We start from the raw sequence: 15048 nt of genomic DNA on the forward strand, positions 1-15048 counted from the left end.
GGGGGAGCAAGAGTGGAGATGAGGGGGTTCCCCTGGGGCAAGAAGGTGACATGGAGGGGCTGCCCAGACCCCGGCTGTCCCCCTACCGCAGCTCCATGGGGGTGATGAGCCCCACACACACCCCGGTTCAGCCACACTCCAGCCCCATGGCGCTGCTGTGACACAAGCACCCGTGTCCCCAGCGTGCCCCACCGTGCCCCAAGCCCCTCACAGCTGCCGACGCCCCGCCCGGGGTGCCCCGGCCCCCATCCTGCACCATGGAACCGGTTGAGCACCGCTGGGCAGCAGCCCCCCCCCCCCCCGGGCTCAGGCACCGCTGAGGTATTTGGCAAGGACGAGCCCCGGGGGGGAGCCATGGGGTGGAACTGGGGTCTCGGCTGCGGGAGGGCGGCGCGGGGCGGGGATAGCACCAAGAGACCCCCCCGGCCCCTGCCTGCGGGGCGCTGCCAACAGGAAGGCAAACGGCTGCGGAGGCGCGAGGGGGCTCAGGATGGCACCGGGGGACCCTGCCGTAGCCCCGCGCCCCCCCACCCTACACGGTGGTCTCGTACTCCAGCACCTCCTGGGGGGCGCCGGGGGTGCGGTACTGCAGGCGCGGGGTGCTGGGGGACGCGTACTCCAGCGCCAGGATGGTTTTCCGCAGGCGCCGGTCGATGAAGTGGGCGTCCCAGGCCGGGTACTTCTTCCTGGGCAGGTCAATGCGGATGACGGGGCCCTCTGTCCGCAGGGCGCGGGCGGCCGGGGCCGGCGGCGCGCAGGGTCTCACCTGGAAGACGGGCACACAACTGTCCCGCTCCCCCGGCGCCCCGTCCCGCTCCCCCCCTGTAGTCCGCGGCAGCGAGCGGGGGGGGCTGGTGACGGCGTCCACGGGGGACCCCGGCACCGGGGCCGGCTGCTGCCGGAAAATGCAGCCCCCGCCGCTGGAGCTGAAGATGGGGCCGTTGGGGTGCAAGAGGCAGTAGTAGATGAACATGAAGAAGATGCCGAGGGCGAAGCTGGAGCTGACCACGCAGACGAGGATTAAGGCGTCGAAGTCGGAGGTGGTCTCGCGGTCGTAGTAGAGGAACCAGAGGATGGTGAGGGCGGCGTTCTCCGACAGCGTGATGATGTAGTAGATGCACATTCGGTAGCGGCTCCGGCCCTCCTTGACGTTGAACCAGCAGAAGATGTAGATGATGCCCACCACCATGTTGTAGATGATCTCCTCCCACTTGGACATGCAGAAGTCCGTCTCGCCCTGGATGATCCAGAAGGTCATGATGCACCAGTGGGTGACGATGAAGATGCCGAAGTAGAGCTGGAACACGGAGGCGAAGAGGGCGAAGGCGATGGCGCGGGCAGCGATGGTGAAGAGGTGCCACAGGATCTGCACCACAGCCCCCTTGTAGGACATGGGCATCTTGTCCTCCCGCGAGTCCCGCAGCACCTTCTGGTAGGAGGCGATCATCCACGCCAGGGACACCAGCGAGGCCGAGGCCGAGAACCCTGCGTGGGGAAGGGGCAGTGAGGACCTGCAGCAGCCCCAGGTCCCCCCTCCAGCCACCCCATCCCCTGCCGCGTGGCCCTTACCCTGCAGGGGCTCGATGCTGTTCTGCTGCACCATGATGCTGAGCTGCAGCACGAGCTGGGGCGCGCTCTTCAGGAAGGTCTCGAGCAGCCGCAGCATGCTGATGTCCGCGCTCTCAAACATCATGCGCCAGTAGAAGTGCCGCCGCCGGTGCTCGGCCTGCCACCGGCTCTGCAGCCCCAGGTACAGCGTGCGGAGGTACCTGCGGGGGGGTGCGAGGTGAGATGGGCCCCCAGGGCCCAGGCAGCTGAGCCCAGCCCCTGCCCATGCCAGCCATGCCCTGCGACCGCTGCCAACCCCACCCAGCAGCACTTCCCCCATGATCTGGGGCCACAGAGAGCCCCCCACACCCAGGATGCAAGGGGGCTGCAAGGCAGAACCCTTCCATAGAATGGTTTGGGTTAGAAGGGACCTTGAAAGCTCTTCCAGTGCCTAAGAGCTCAGCTCAGTCTCCCCTCGGGCAGGTTCAAGCCATTCCCCTTGCCCTGTCCCTACATCCCTTGTCCCAAGCCCCTCTCCAGGTTCCCTGCAGCCCCTTTAGGCACTGGAGCTGCTCTAAGGTCTCCCCTTCAGGAGCCTTCTCTTCTCCAGCCCAGCTCTCTCAGCCTGGCCCCAGAGCAGAGCTGCTCCAGCCCTCGCAGCAGCCCCGTGGCCTTCTTTGGACCCGCTTGAGCAGGTCCACATCCCTCTTGTGCTGGGGCTCAGAGCTGAACGCGTGTCCCCATCCCACCCCAAGGTGCCAGGAAGGAGCAGCTTGTGCAAAGCCAGCTCAGCACCAGGGCTCACCCAGCCACCACCTTTGGGTGCTGCCCTTGTGCAGTCTCCCCCATGCAGGGTCTGGCTTCCCCCGACATCAGGGATCCAGCCCCGCTCTCCGGCCACCCATGGACTCGGGGTGCCCCAGCCCAGCACCGCATCCGGCTGCTTCCCAAAGGGGATATTTTGGTCCCATGGCACGGATCCCCCCCCGCGTCCCCTGCCCCGGCCAGCACGGAGGCACCAGCTGGTCCTGCGGTGCTGCCGGTGGGAAGCACCGGGCGCTGGTGCCGGCGCTGCCTCGGCTCTTGGCACTGCCGCAGGCGCAGGCACACACCGGCCGTGGCCATCTGGTCGTGGGCCGGGGTCACTGGAGGTCTGTGTGGCACCGACACGCACCGGATGAGTCACCGGCACCGGGGACCCCTCCCCGCGGCACGGGCCGGAGGGGCAGGACATCCCCGCAGCCCTGCCGGCACCACGGGAAGGCAGGAAGCTGAAGCAGGAGGATGTCAGGCCATAAAGCTTCTCCCAGCCCCATAAAACCCTCACACAGAGCGACAGCCTCTCCATCAGCTCCAGCAGCGCTGCCAGCCAAATCCATTATCCCGGAGTGCAGGAGAAACCCTGATCCCAGCACTTTCAGCTCATCCGTCAGCGGAAGGAGCAGGAGCCAGCCCTGCTCCCGCTGCAGGGACAGCCCCAAGACCACAGTGGGGGGCGTCAGCTGGGAGCACCCCACTGCAACCATGGGAGGGCAGGGGGAGCATCCTGGTCCCATGGGGCCTTGGTGGTCCTGCCGGGTGTCAGCAGCCCCATCGCCATCTGCTCCATCCCCTACAGCTGCCCCCACAGAGCCTCCCCCAGGAGCCGGGGGGCAGGCAGGATGTTGCTGTCGTCAACAGCAGGGCTTCAGGAGCTCTGCCCGGCTTGCAGCGGGTGCCGACGGCTGCAGGAGCCAGCCCAGCTCCGGGCCCTCCCTGTGCTGGTGACAAAGTGATGCTTTAACCTCCACCTCGGGGGGGGAGCAGCTGAGTTTAGGCTTTGCTGCTCCCTGCTCGGAGGGGGAGGCTGCAGCTGCTCAGCTCCTGGCACAGGTTTAAACCCTGGCATCACTGCTCCCCCCCCAACTCACTCCTCACCAGCCCCTCAGGGACAGACCCCCCTTCACTGGCAGGGGGAACCAGGGAACAGAGCAGGGATGGGGGGCACAGCTTAGGGAGAACACAACGGGAGAAGGAACACAGAGCCTGGGATGCTGTGGGGCATCACTGCTGGTCCCAGGGCACCCACTCATGAACGGGTCCAGCCAGCAGTGACCTCACCCTCTCCCAGCAATCAGCCTCACTCACTGGGCTCACCAGCTGTGATCCCGCTGCCTGCAGACCCCACAGCCACAACATCCCCGGCCCTGCACTGCTCAACAAGTGACCTGCAGCCTCGAGCGAGGGCCCCGCTCTCCCCCATCAGCTCCACAGATCTCATGAACCCGAGGCTTCACCTCCCATCCACACACCGGAATGAGCCACTGGTTCCTGTTTGTGATGCATTCGATCACCCCGTGGGGGTTCAGCCCAGAGAAACATCCCCGCGCTGGCAGCGCAGGCGGGCGCTCCCCAGCCCTACACATGGTGGGAAACAGAATCAATCACGGGGGGGGCCTCATTTCACTTTCAAAGAGCTGGTGATGAGGCAGGAGCTGAGCGTGGGGCTCGCAGCGCTGATTGCTCCCTGCTCCGTGGGGCACAGAGCGGCCCAGTGAAACCCCTGCAGTGGGAAGGCGCTGGGTGCTGATGGGTGCTGGCTTTGCCAGAGCCCCGCCATGGATGGGGTTGTCACCAATGTCCCCACTTGCCACCAGCTCCCAGCTACTGACCCCAGTTTAAAAGCGCTTGAACAAACAGAAGTGTAAGGAGAAAAGGCCAGCTCTGGTTATCACCAAATGCACTACTCATCACCCTCAGACGGAGCAGGATGTGGGACCCCTGGGTTCACAGAGAATGGTTTTCCTAGAAGGCAATGTGGGGTATCAGCCCTCAATCTTTGCTTCCCTGTTGCAGCCATTTTAATCCCCACACATCCCACCGAGTCAGGTCATCAGGGAGAGCTGCATGGGCCAAGGAGAGCCCAAGGTGCCACCGTCCCTGCACCCCAATGTGCCTGGGGCACCCGGGTGCTCAGGGACAGGCTCAGCCCAGCCCTGTAAAGCGGAGGCCCCAGGGAGTGACTGCCCCAGCAGCAGAGCAGAGGGGCTGGGGGGGACCTGTGTGTCCCAGATCTGACCCCTTCATGAGCCCAGGGAGTGTCTGTGCCCCAAGGGGGGGGGCACCAGACCAAGGGGTGGCACAGGATTCCCAAGGCAGCAGAGGATGGGGGAACTGATGGAGGTCCCTGGGGAGGACCTGCAGGTGCAGACAGCACCCCCAGTCTGCTCCTGGGACCCCCAGGCAGCCAAACCAGGCTTGACCCTGGGCTACAGTGGAGACAGGGCCACAGCGGGCACCGGCAGGGCTGTCCCCCTGCAAGGGGACGCACAGAGCCCCACCACCAGCCAGGCCATGGGGGTGGCAGGGACCCCAGCACATGGGGGGGTTCGGTGGGGGTGAGCACTGCTGAGGCAGGGAGAAGGCAGGGAAAGGGGGAAGGGGGGGGTGTTTGGCCAGGGCAGAGCCTTCCCTTCACATGCAGCCTTCAGCCAACGCTTCCTTAACTGCCACATCCACCTGCACCGGATCCAGCCTCGCTAATGGGTTTAGCAAACCGCATTTCACTGCTCACCCGAGCTAATCCCAAATCCCGGGCTTAGAAAGAGCCTCAGCTGCAGCTTGAGACCAACATGTCCTGGAGGGTCAGTGCTGAGTTACCGCTTTAATTGGCTTAAGAGGCTCCGTGGTGCAGCAGATCAGGAGAGCGTGGCTGACACTACCGGGAGCAAAGACCCAACCACAGCCCAGCCCCAGCATCGGGGTCGTTGCCTGCAGGGTGCTGGGGACAAGGCCGCTGCAGGCAGGCTCCTGTCCCCTCCCTCACCAGCTCCTCCTGCACACCATGGCAGGGTTTGCACCCCTCCTGCTCCCCCGCATACCCCGAGGGCTGTCATGTGGATGGGCAGCAGCTGTTGGTGAGGGAAGGGGCAGGACCCCCCCTCCAGCACGGTGCTTACTGCACTGTGAAGCAAAGTTGGACATCCCGGAGCATCCCGGGAAAAGCAGTGGATGAAGCAATGCATGCAGGCAACAATGGGAAGTGGAGGAGCCTCGGTACTACAGAAGCCCAGGAGGGGAAGCAGCGTGGAAACCCGAGCTGAGCCCTGCCTGCTCCATGCATTGTTCCCGGAATTTGCCATTGTCTCCACTCCCCTCCCAGCACCAACCCTGGGAAGCAGCTCAATGCCAGAGCCATGGCTCTTCCTCAGCACCCAAGGATGGAGCTCAGCAGGGACAGGGGGAGCAGGGCTCCATGGCACAAGGGAGGAAGGTGCCAGCAAACCCCCTGCTCGGTTTGGAGGGGCTGCAGGGACGCAGGGACAGGGCCTCCTGGTGCCTGCTCCACTCTGCCCAGAGCTGCCTTCCCCAGGCCCTGCACAACCAGCACCTCCCCACCTGCACCCACAGCTCCTGCTGGGGCTGTCCTGGGGCTCTCCCCAGCACCCATCCTGCCGTGCATGCAGAGGGGTCGATCCCTGAGCACACCCCAGACTGCATGGGCTGCACCTCGCCATCCGCACCGGCTCCCTCCCAACCCCTGCCAACCCCTACCCAGCCCTCCCTGCTGCACCCCACCGCTCCCTCCAGCCCAGCCCGGCTCCACGATCCCAGACCTGCCCCAGCTGCAGGAGGTGCATGAGGCCCTGCAGCACCCCCGTGCCCCCCCGTACCTCCAGACCTGCCCCAGCTGCAGGAGGTGCATGAGGCCCTGCAGCACCCCCGTGCCCCCCCGTCACCCCCGTACCTCCAGACCTGCCCCAGCTGCAGGAGGTGCATGAGGCCCTGCAGCACCCCCGTGCCCCCCGTGCCCCCCCGTACCTCCAGACCTGCCCCAGCTGCAGGAGGTGGATGAGGCCCTGCAGCACCCAGACGCAGAGGCGGCAGCAGCCGCGGGGGCCGCGGGCGCTGTCCTTGGTGCTGCCAGCGCTGTCCTTGGTGCTGCCGGCGGCGAAGTCGTACACGAACCACCTGAAGCTGAGGAGCTGCACCACGAGCGAGGGCAGCAGCACGAAGAGCAGCGTCAGCCCGAACCACCACCGCTGACCCCGCACGTAGTAATGGGCCGCCAGCCACAGGTCCGAGGCACCGTCCGCGAAGCAGACGAGGAGGGCGCAGAGCACCCAGCACCCGTCCCGCAGCCGGTACCGCCGCGCCGGGGGGGCCGCGCTCCCCTCCCGCCGCCCGCCGCCGCCGCCCCCCGGGCTCTCCAGCAGCACGGCCGGGCCGCCGCCGCCGTCCGACTTCGCGGCCATGTTGTCGGGGGAGAGGAGGAGAAAGGAGGGAGCGGGAGAGACTTCCGGAGGGAGGACGGAGCCGACGAGCCCGCCCCGGCAGCGCCCGCCCCGCCGGCCTCGCCCCGCGGCCCCGCCGACACCGGCCCCGGCAGCCCCCGCCCCGCCGCCGCCGCCAGGTCCCGGGGGAGCGCTCGGGGCCGGTGGGCGCCGCCCCGCCGGGAAGGGCAACCGGTAGCGATGCCCCGGGGCTCCCCGCCCGGTGCCGCCAGGACCCCCCCCGGGGCAGCGGCCGCGCTGCCCCCACCCCGCTCATCAAGGACCGGGGCTCCTCGGGCAGCCCAGGTGGGACCCCCCCCATGGCCAACGGGAGGCTCCGGTCCTCGGGGCAGGGGCAGCGCCGCCGGGCACCAAGCTCCTGCCCGAGGGACCCCCGCAGGGAGCTGCTGCGCTGGACCCGAGCCCCGCTCTGCAGGAGCACCCCAGCCTTGGGGAGGCCCCCAGAGGCGCTGCACCAGCGGTTGAGTGCCAAGGTCACCCAAGGGACCTGGGGTTTGGGTGCCCATGAGCCCAAACGCTGCCCTGCTCCTTGGCTTTGCCCCTTCACCTCTCCTCCTTTGTTGCCCATCGCAACTGGGATGCCCAGTGGGCAGCACGAGGGGCTGGTACCCCTGTGGGACACGTGAAGCAGCTCTGGGCTGGCATTCCAGCACTGCTTCAAGGGGAAGAGCTGTTGGCTCCTTTGCAGCAAATCATCTCCACGGACAGGCTCTGCCTTGCTGCATGTTAGCCCCCAAAGCTCTGTGTGCCTGTGGAGGAGCCTCATGTGTGGCCAGAGCCTGGCCCACGGTGAGCACACGGCAGCACGCAGTGAGGGGAGCATCTTATATCCCAGGAAACAGCCAACTTCCAAACCTGGGCTAAGCCTGGATCCTGGTGCACAAAGCTGAGGAGCACAGGGGGAAGGTGTCAGTCGGCACAAGGGAGCAGTCGGGCCCTGGTGAGGCTCTCTCTGTGCTGCATGTATTAGCATGGGTAATGCGACTTAAATACCTAACCTTGAGCTGCTCCTGACAGATCCCCTCGAGAGATGCCTGTCTGGGGGAGGGGATGCTCCCAGCATCCCAGAGCCTGAGGAACAGAGCCTTTCAGGAGCCTGGGCCCCTCTGGAGGACGGGCACTGCTGGCCAGAGCTCCCCAGTGACAGGTCAATCCCAGTCTTTGTCCTGGTTGGGCAATAGAGCAGAACTGGTGCCTCTGCAATAGTGAGCACAGCACCAGGGAGAGGGGACCTGGAAACCAGGGAGAGGTGGACCCACCTTCCTTCAGTGATCCTGAAATGTCCCCTCTGAAACAGCGTTAAAGATCCACAGCCTGGCAACACAGGGACAGTGGTTTGAAGTCTGATCCATGAACAACAGGGCCCAGCAGCCACATGGTAAAATGAGAGAGAAAAAAACCCCATAAACAGCCCCGAAGCTTCCTGTGCAGCTGCCAGCAGGCAGGGATGGCTTCTAGCTGCATACATAAAAGCACTGCAAGGAAGAAAAGGGAACAGGCTGAAACCAAACCTGCTCTTTGCACAGCAAAGTACAGAGCGAAGCAGAGCAGCCCCTCAGCAGCAGGCGGGTGCCTGGTCCCTGACTGCTGGTCCCCAGCAGGGCACATCAAGGTGCATCTGGCCCTCGCAGAGCTCTGGTCCCTGGGCTGAGTCCAGCTCCCAAGCAGAAGGCCTGTCCTGGCTCCAGGAGGAGAGATCTGGGATGGTTTGTGGCTGGCTCAGAGCTCAGCACCAGCTGCTGCTCCCACCCCAGGGAATGTTTCCCAGGTGCCTTGGGATCCCTCCTGCTGCAGCTCAATCTGCTGCTGCTTCCCCCATGTCCGTGCTGAGCTGGGACCCCCTTCCCAGGCTTCCCCTGTGCAATTGGAGGGGGCAGGTGCAGCCCGTCCCCATCACTGTCCACTTCTCATCCCTGTCCCCATCCCGTCCCCATCCCTGTCACCATTACAACCCAATCCTTGTCCCCATCCCATCCCCATCCCTGTCACCATTACAACCCAATCCTTGTCCCCATCCCACCCCCATCTCCATCCCCATCACTGTCACCATTCCATTCCAGTCCCTGTTCTAACCCCAACCCATCCCCATCTCCATTCTCATCTCATCCCAATTCCTGTCCCCTCCCACACTGACTTTGAAAGCCCTCCCTCCTCCCAGTCTCTGTGCATAACAAGAGCTGCTGGTGGATGTGGTGGCAGGAGGTCTCCAGCCCACCGAAGGGGACGGCCACCACCCAAACAGGACGCACATCCCAAGCATCACCTCCAGCTCTGGAGCCAAACCCCACCTGTGTCCATGTGCCTGCAGCAGGATGGGCAGTTTGGCTTTCCCTGCCCACAGAGCTCTATGCCACCGGTCTGTGTCCCCAGCTCCAGGTCCAGGTGGGTCCCAGCACTCAGCATGAGAATCATCAGGCTCTTCTCCTCCCATCCCACCAAAGCAACAAGGACCAGATGCTGCCTTTGCACCTGCAGAAAGCTGAAGGGAATCGCTCCATGCTGGATGCTGTGGTGCGAGGCTGCAAAAGAAAAGCAGATACAGGTCCTGCGTCCTGCACCCCATGTCCTGCATCCCACCCTGCTGGGATGCCATGGCAGCCAGCCCTGGGACACAGGATGGACCCAGGCTGCAGGTCTCCAGCCAGACACCCCCACTGAAAAGGGAGCATTTTCCAGTGTTGGTGCCAGCCCCGATCCCACTGCATCACATCAGGAAAAGCTCCAACCAAGAGCATGAACGACTCCATCCCGGGCTGGCCGCTCACTGCCACCGCTGCCCTGGGAGCAGACAAGGAGATCTCCCCAGTTAACTGCAGCAAACAACCTGATGGGATTAGGGAGGTAATCTTCCCGCCTGGTAATCTCCCTTATGAGATTATTTGCCCACACAAGTGCGGTGACCACCATCCAGATGCTGCCTCGCTCCCTCCTTCCCCATCCCCTGTGGTCCCTGTGTGGTGTCCGGCAGCACTGGGGTCACCACATGCCCTTGGGGAGCTCTTCACCCAGCTGAGTCCCATGGAGGGCAGGAGCCAACAGGCCCTGTTGTGTCCCCACCACCTCTCGTCCTCCTCTCCCCCAGCTCACGTTTGGTGTCATTGTCCCTCCTACAAAACCCCCTCTCCAAGACCATCCACCATCAATGTGGAACAAACAGCATCACCATCACCATCAGCCCGTGATGCTGACTGAGCGGCAGCACCAGAGACAAGGCTGCTTTTGGAAACCCAAGAGATGGTTCCGAGCACCAGCACCCTCCTGCTGAGCAGTATGCCTGGAGCAGAGGGGAGCCGGTGGGGCTGGTGCTGTGCAGCGCCCTCCACCCTGGCCTCAGGGCTCTGGGGGCCCAGCGAGGCAAAACAGTTCTCCAGGGCTGTCTCACAACAGCATTCCCGGGTGGAGCTGCTTTGGACATGGGGTATTAAACACGCCCCCTGGGCCCTCCCCTCCTGCCAGTCCCTGCTATGGGCGCTGGGGCTGTTGAACCCCCCCATTTCTCCATCTCCTGCTGCTCACGGGCTGGGAGGAAGGGAACAGAGGCCGTTCCGAGCGCGGTGCTTCCCCTTGCCGCAGGCAGGGTCTGTCAGGGCAGAGCCTGATGCAGCCGGGGCCGCAGCCCTGTCCCTCCCTAGGGACGCAGCCCTCGTCGCCGAGCCCCGGAGCAGCCGCTCAGCTGCACCGAAGGCAATCTGAGCTCATCGCCCCGTGCTTTTAGCGCTGTTTATTGCCTCCTGGGGAGAAGAAGGGGACACAAAGGCCACTCCGGGCTCTAAGAGCCCAGCTGCCCGGCACCGGTGCCATGCTGGGAAGAGGCGAGGAAGAGCCAGAAGTGCAGCGCTGGTGGGGAGCGGGGATGGGTTCTGACATGGTATAAATCATGGAATGGTTTAGGTCAGGAGGGACCTTAAAGCTCCTCCAGCTCCAACCCCTGCCACAGCAGGAACCCCTTCCACTGGAGCAGCTTGCTCCAAGCTCCTGTGTCCAACCTGGCCTTGAGCACTGCCAGGGATGGGGCAGCCACAGCTTCTCTGGGCACCCTGTGCCAGCGCCTCAGCACCCTCACAGGGAAGAGCTTCTGCCTAAGAGCTCAGCTCAGTCTCCCCTCGGGCAGGTTCAAGCCATTCCCCTTGCCCAAAGCCCCTCTCCAGGGGTACAAGTGGGATGGGGGGAGGAGGGCTCTGGGCTGGAGGCTGAGCCCTCGGCAGCGCCCCCAGCACAGGAGTGGGCTCTTTCCCACCTGCCTGGGGGTGCCGGGGGCTGACCCCTGCCTTTGTGCCCACACGAGTGAGCCAGGAGAGCCGGGGGCCGTGTCCCGGCGTCCCCGCTGTCCCGCGGGGTTCCAGCCACCGCTCGGGGCCGCGGAGCGCTCCGGGGGTGACCGCCAGGGGGCGTGCTGCGACGCGGACCCTTCCGCCGCGGAACCCGGCTCTGCGGCTGCTGCTGCGGGGCGGAACCGGGCGGCAACGGACACGGCCCGGACCCGGAGCTGGCCCCGCTGCCGGCCATGGCGCGGGACCCGGCCTTTGTCCTGCGGTACCTGGCCGAGGTGGAGGAGCTGGCCGAGGACGTGCTGGCGGCGCGGCAGCAGGTACGGCCCGGCCCCGGTGGGGGGGGCTCCCCCGCCGCCGGTGTCCGCAGCTGCATCCCTCCCGTTACAGATCGTGGATCTGGACGTGAAGCGAAACCGGAACCGCGAGGCCCTGCGGGCGCTGCAGAAGAGCCAGGAGCCTGATGGTGAGGGAGGCCGCGCTCCCCGGTGCCGCCCGGAGCCCCGGCCTGGGCACGGCCGCGCTCACCAAGGCCTTTCCGGTCCGTGTCCCGCAGGCATGGCCATGGTGTGCTTCGGGAGCATGTTCATCGAGCTGCCCGCGGCGCAGACCCGGGACATGCTGCGGAAGGGTACGGGCACGGTAACGGTCAGCGGGGGCTCAGCCCCACTCTGTGCTCCTGAGGGCTCCCCCCAGCACACAGGGGGTGTGAGGGTGCTGAGGCGCTGGCACAGGGTGCCCAGAGAAGCTGTGGCTGCCCCATCCCTGGCAGTGCTCAAGGCCAGGTTGGACACAGGGGCTTGGAGCAAGCTGCTCCAGTGCCAGGGGTTGGGTTTGGAACAGGATGAGCTTTAAGGTCTCTTCAACCCAAACCACGCTGTGCTTGTCTCAGACCAGGAGCATCTGGATGAGGAGATAAACAACCTCCGCAAAGAGCTGCGTGTGAAGGTGAACCGCCTCTATGAAGCCCAAGGTAACACTGGTGTTCTGGAGCCTTCTCAGCATCAGATGCCACATGCCCGGAGGGTCCAGAATCTGAGCTCTCTGTGCTCCTGCAGCCCCTTCCCCACTGGCTGTGCAGTTCCCTCCCTGCTCCAGCAGCACTGGTGCAGAGCCATCGACCGGGATGATCCCACATCAGCTCCCAGGGCTGCCCCTGCCCTCCTTGCAGCCCCTCAGGGGTTGTGTTGCAGAGTCCTCATTTTGCCGTGTGTTCTCCTCAGGTAAACCTGAGCTGAAGGGATTTAACCTGAACCCCATGAGTGCCGAGGAAATGAAGCTGATCAATCGCATCCTGGAGGGCTGAAGCGGCCTTGCCATTGTCACTGTGTGTACTCGGGCTGTCACCTCTGCAGCTCGCACCACAGCATCCTATGGGGTTTGCTGGAGCAGATCCATGTGCCTCAGGTGAGGTCCCTGTAGCCAGACTTGGGGACTGGTTGGCTTCTCACCTACGAGGCTGCAGCTTCCTTGGCTCACAAACCTTTTCCTGCTCCTTCCCACTGCCAGGCATGGGCTGGGACACAGCACTGGGCAGTTGCCCATGGCTGGGGTGGAAGTGGGATTATTAAAGTCAGAGCAGTGGGACCTTGCTGACTGCGTGTGTGTGCTTCTTGTTGGGTTTTTATGCGAGTGCTTCTGGAGCTGGGCTTCGGAGCTGGCTCATTGTCATGTTGGGAACAGGAGTAGGAGGCATCGGGAATCCACAGCACGCCTGCAGCACGGAGGAGGAGTTGTGTGTGCCCGTGGTACTAAAACAAAGCCAAGCTGTACATGTGAAACGCGTCAGGAATCTCTGAGGATGGGGTGGGAGGAGGCAGCATCCTTTTAGTCTCACTGGGAAAATGTGCTCTGCTGTTCAGTTGGAAGGCAGAAGACCAAAGAAATGAGGGATAAAACATGTGTATTTAAACAAGCAGCTTGAGGAAGGCTGAGCAGGACCAGTCCTGAGCCAGCCTTGTAGTAAAGGGACAATTGATTCAACCAGTAAGAGTTCCTTCAAAGGCTTTACAGTTTGTCTTTAGAGCACCCCCTTTAGCCTGGGCTTGAACCTCAGCACAACTTGGGCCAGGCCATAACAAGCTTTAGAAAACATCAGTAACAGAGGGTTTGAGTTTTGCTGTGTACAGGAAAGTGCCTGGGCAAGGGCAAGCCCTGAGGGGTTTGAGCTGCTGCAAAGGTTTCTGGATAGAATGTAAAGGCTTCAAACAGCCATTGTCCTGCTCTCTGCAGCTCTCAAGGGAGCTCACCCCTTCTGCCCAACCTCAGTGGTGCAGCACGGAGCTGGGCCTGACCCTGTGCTCGTTTCCCTTCTGCACGTGTCCAGGGCTTTAAACCCAGCACCAGCATCTTCCCTGGCTCCTTGAGCACCTTGGAGCTCAGAGGCACCTTCACCAGGCAGCCTCGTCCATTCCACACATGCTCCAGTTTACACTGAGTCCCAAACCCCACCCTGGTTCCAGCTCCTTAAATCTGAGGTGGGATTTCTTCAATCCCCAGCTCCCATTGCTTGATCTGCTTTAGAACCCTGTAGCTGACCCCACGCACCCCAACTGCACACCTGCACAAACTGAGGCTGCCCACTTCAGCTGTAAGTGTCACAGTACAGATTAACAATCACATGGACTCATCACCTGAGGCTTTGAGAGAGCCACCTCCCTGCATGCACAGTGCCAGGTCCCTGTGCTGGAGCCGCTCACACAGCCCATATAGAGCAGCCACTCAGCATCTCCACAGTGGCTGACACCAGGTTATTTTTACAGTATCATGGCAACAGGTTCTCTGCTCTGACATGTTTCCATAGTAGTAGCAGTGGGAGGATCAGGTGCCTGCCTTCCCTAAACGCTTTGCTTTGCCATGCAGGATGTGGTTAGCCCCTTTATTTTCTTACCTGGTACAGAACTGAGCTCTGCAAGTGGGGCTGGACAGTTGGGAAGCCAGCAAGGCTTGGGTCCTGGGTCAGCTGTTACCAAATACCTCACCCAAAGCCCTTTGCAGCTTCAGAAGGAAGAAGGCCAGAGCCTAGGGCTGAGCTGTCGGCATCCAGAGAGAAGTGGGAACTGCTGCTGCCCGATGTGAGGAAGAGAGAGTGAACTTCATCCATGGTGAGCTCAGGGTCAGTGTTACACTTGCTGCTGTGCAGTTGTTCATGGGAGCAGCCTGCAGTGAAAACATTAACAGGAGTTACCCACCACCTTCCTCTTTCTTCCTGCAGAGGCAAGGGAACTGCTTTCAGGTGAAGCTGCACTTGTGTTTTCTTAGTTAGAAACTACACCTAGAGACAGCTGTAGGCACACTGAGCTGTGTGCTGCAAATTAGAGTTACAATACACATCAGCCCTCCCAAGAGTGAACTACACAACAAGCCCAGTAAAAGGCACCAGTGACTGCAGAGGGTTTTTCACTGGGGTACGAAGGACGCTGCTGTGACTTGAAAAGCAGCACAAGGAACCAAACTTCCTGCTACATTTACATGTTTCCAACAGTGCTGCTGCAGTTTGGTTGCTCACACCCACTTTTGGAGAGCATTTGCTCCTTTGGGTCTCTTAATCCCATAAGAGCTCATAGCCCCCTCTTGTTCTTCTCTTGCTGATGTGCAGGATGTGAGCAGGGCATCCTGCCAGCACAGGATGGACACAAAACTAAATGTGTACCTGTGGTGATGTTCTGGTTCACCAGAGTACCCAGGCCTCCCCCTCCACTGTTGTCCTGTATCAGGTCAAAGCCTCCAATGTGCTTTTCCTTACCCATTAGCCTGCAACATCAAGCACAGGTACTGAAGCACCTGAGCAATGACAAGTACCTGTGCACACAGGAGTGAACTCCCAGCAATCAGAGACAAAGCTGAACAGCTGAAAGCAGCAGACATCTCCCTGCTATTAATATCCGGGGTTAGCACATTGTGAAGTCAATCACAAGATGCTGCAAGACAAGCTGCTTGGAACAGAGTGCTCCAGAAGC

General features: G+C 62.7%; 2 protein-coding genes and 1 long non-coding RNA gene across 3 annotated transcripts; 2 read left to right on the top strand and 1 right to left on the bottom strand.

Annotated features, from left to right (window-relative positions):
- Window positions 1–491: 491 nt before the first annotated feature.
- Window positions 492–6810, bottom strand: XKR7 (XK related 7). The gene is made up of 3 exons (XM_061361713.1): window positions 6349–6810; window positions 1570–1769; window positions 492–1485 (listed from the first exon to the last, which is right to left on the bottom strand). Exons 1-3 carry the CDS (start codon window positions 6780–6782, stop codon window positions 533–535), a joined length of 1587 nt encoding a protein of 528 aa, XP_061217697.1. The 5' UTR covers window positions 6783–6810; the 3' UTR covers window positions 492–532.
- Window positions 6811–7493: 683 nt separating this feature from the next.
- On the top strand, window positions 7494–7990 carry LOC133216723 (uncharacterized). Its single transcript, XR_009726704.1, has 2 exons — window positions 7494–7610; window positions 7839–7990. It is a non-coding gene; the product is annotated as an uncharacterized LOC133216723 (long non-coding RNA).
- Window positions 7991–11215: 3225 nt separating this feature from the next.
- On the top strand, window positions 11216–12475 carry PDRG1 (p53 and DNA damage regulated 1). The gene is made up of 5 exons (XM_061361476.1): window positions 11216–11409; window positions 11480–11555; window positions 11646–11720; window positions 11982–12062; window positions 12313–12475. The coding sequence occupies exons 1-5, from the start codon at window positions 11326–11328 to the stop codon at window positions 12393–12395; spliced, it is 399 nt and encodes a 132-aa protein (XP_061217460.1). The 5' UTR covers window positions 11216–11325; the 3' UTR covers window positions 12396–12475.
- Window positions 12476–15048: the final 2573 nt, after the last annotated feature.

The sequence above is a fragment of the Neopsephotus bourkii genome, unplaced genomic scaffold (genome assembly GCF_033783945.1).
Source record: "Neopsephotus bourkii isolate Nb327-2 ecotype Australia unplaced genomic scaffold, CSIRO-AGI_Nbou_v1 NB_1060, whole genome shotgun sequence".
NCBI classification, from domain to species: domain Eukaryota; kingdom Metazoa; phylum Chordata; class Aves; order Psittaciformes; family Psittacidae; genus Neopsephotus; species Neopsephotus bourkii.

Coding starts and splice junctions, on each gene's coding strand:
- XKR7 (XM_061361713.1), bottom strand. CDS start 6,782: ATGGCCGCGAAGTCGGACGGCGGCGGCGGCCCGGCCGTGCTGCTGGAG. Junction 1,770..6,348: donor CAGCTGGGGCAGGTCTGGAG/GTACGGGGGGGC, acceptor ACCCCCCCGCAG/GTACCTCCGCACGCTGTACC. Junction 1,486..1,569: donor CAGCATCGAGCCCCTGCAGG/GTAAGGGCCACG, acceptor TTCCCCACGCAG/GGTTCTCGGCCTCGGCCTCG.
- PDRG1 (XM_061361476.1), top strand. CDS start 11,326: ATGGCGCGGGACCCGGCCTTTGTCCTGCGGTACCTGGCCGAGGTGGAG. Junction 11,410..11,479: donor TGCTGGCGGCGCGGCAGCAG/GTACGGCCCGGC, acceptor CTCCCGTTACAG/ATCGTGGATCTGGACGTGAA. Junction 11,721..11,981: donor CCGGGACATGCTGCGGAAGG/GTACGGGCACGG, acceptor TGCTTGTCTCAG/ACCAGGAGCATCTGGATGAG.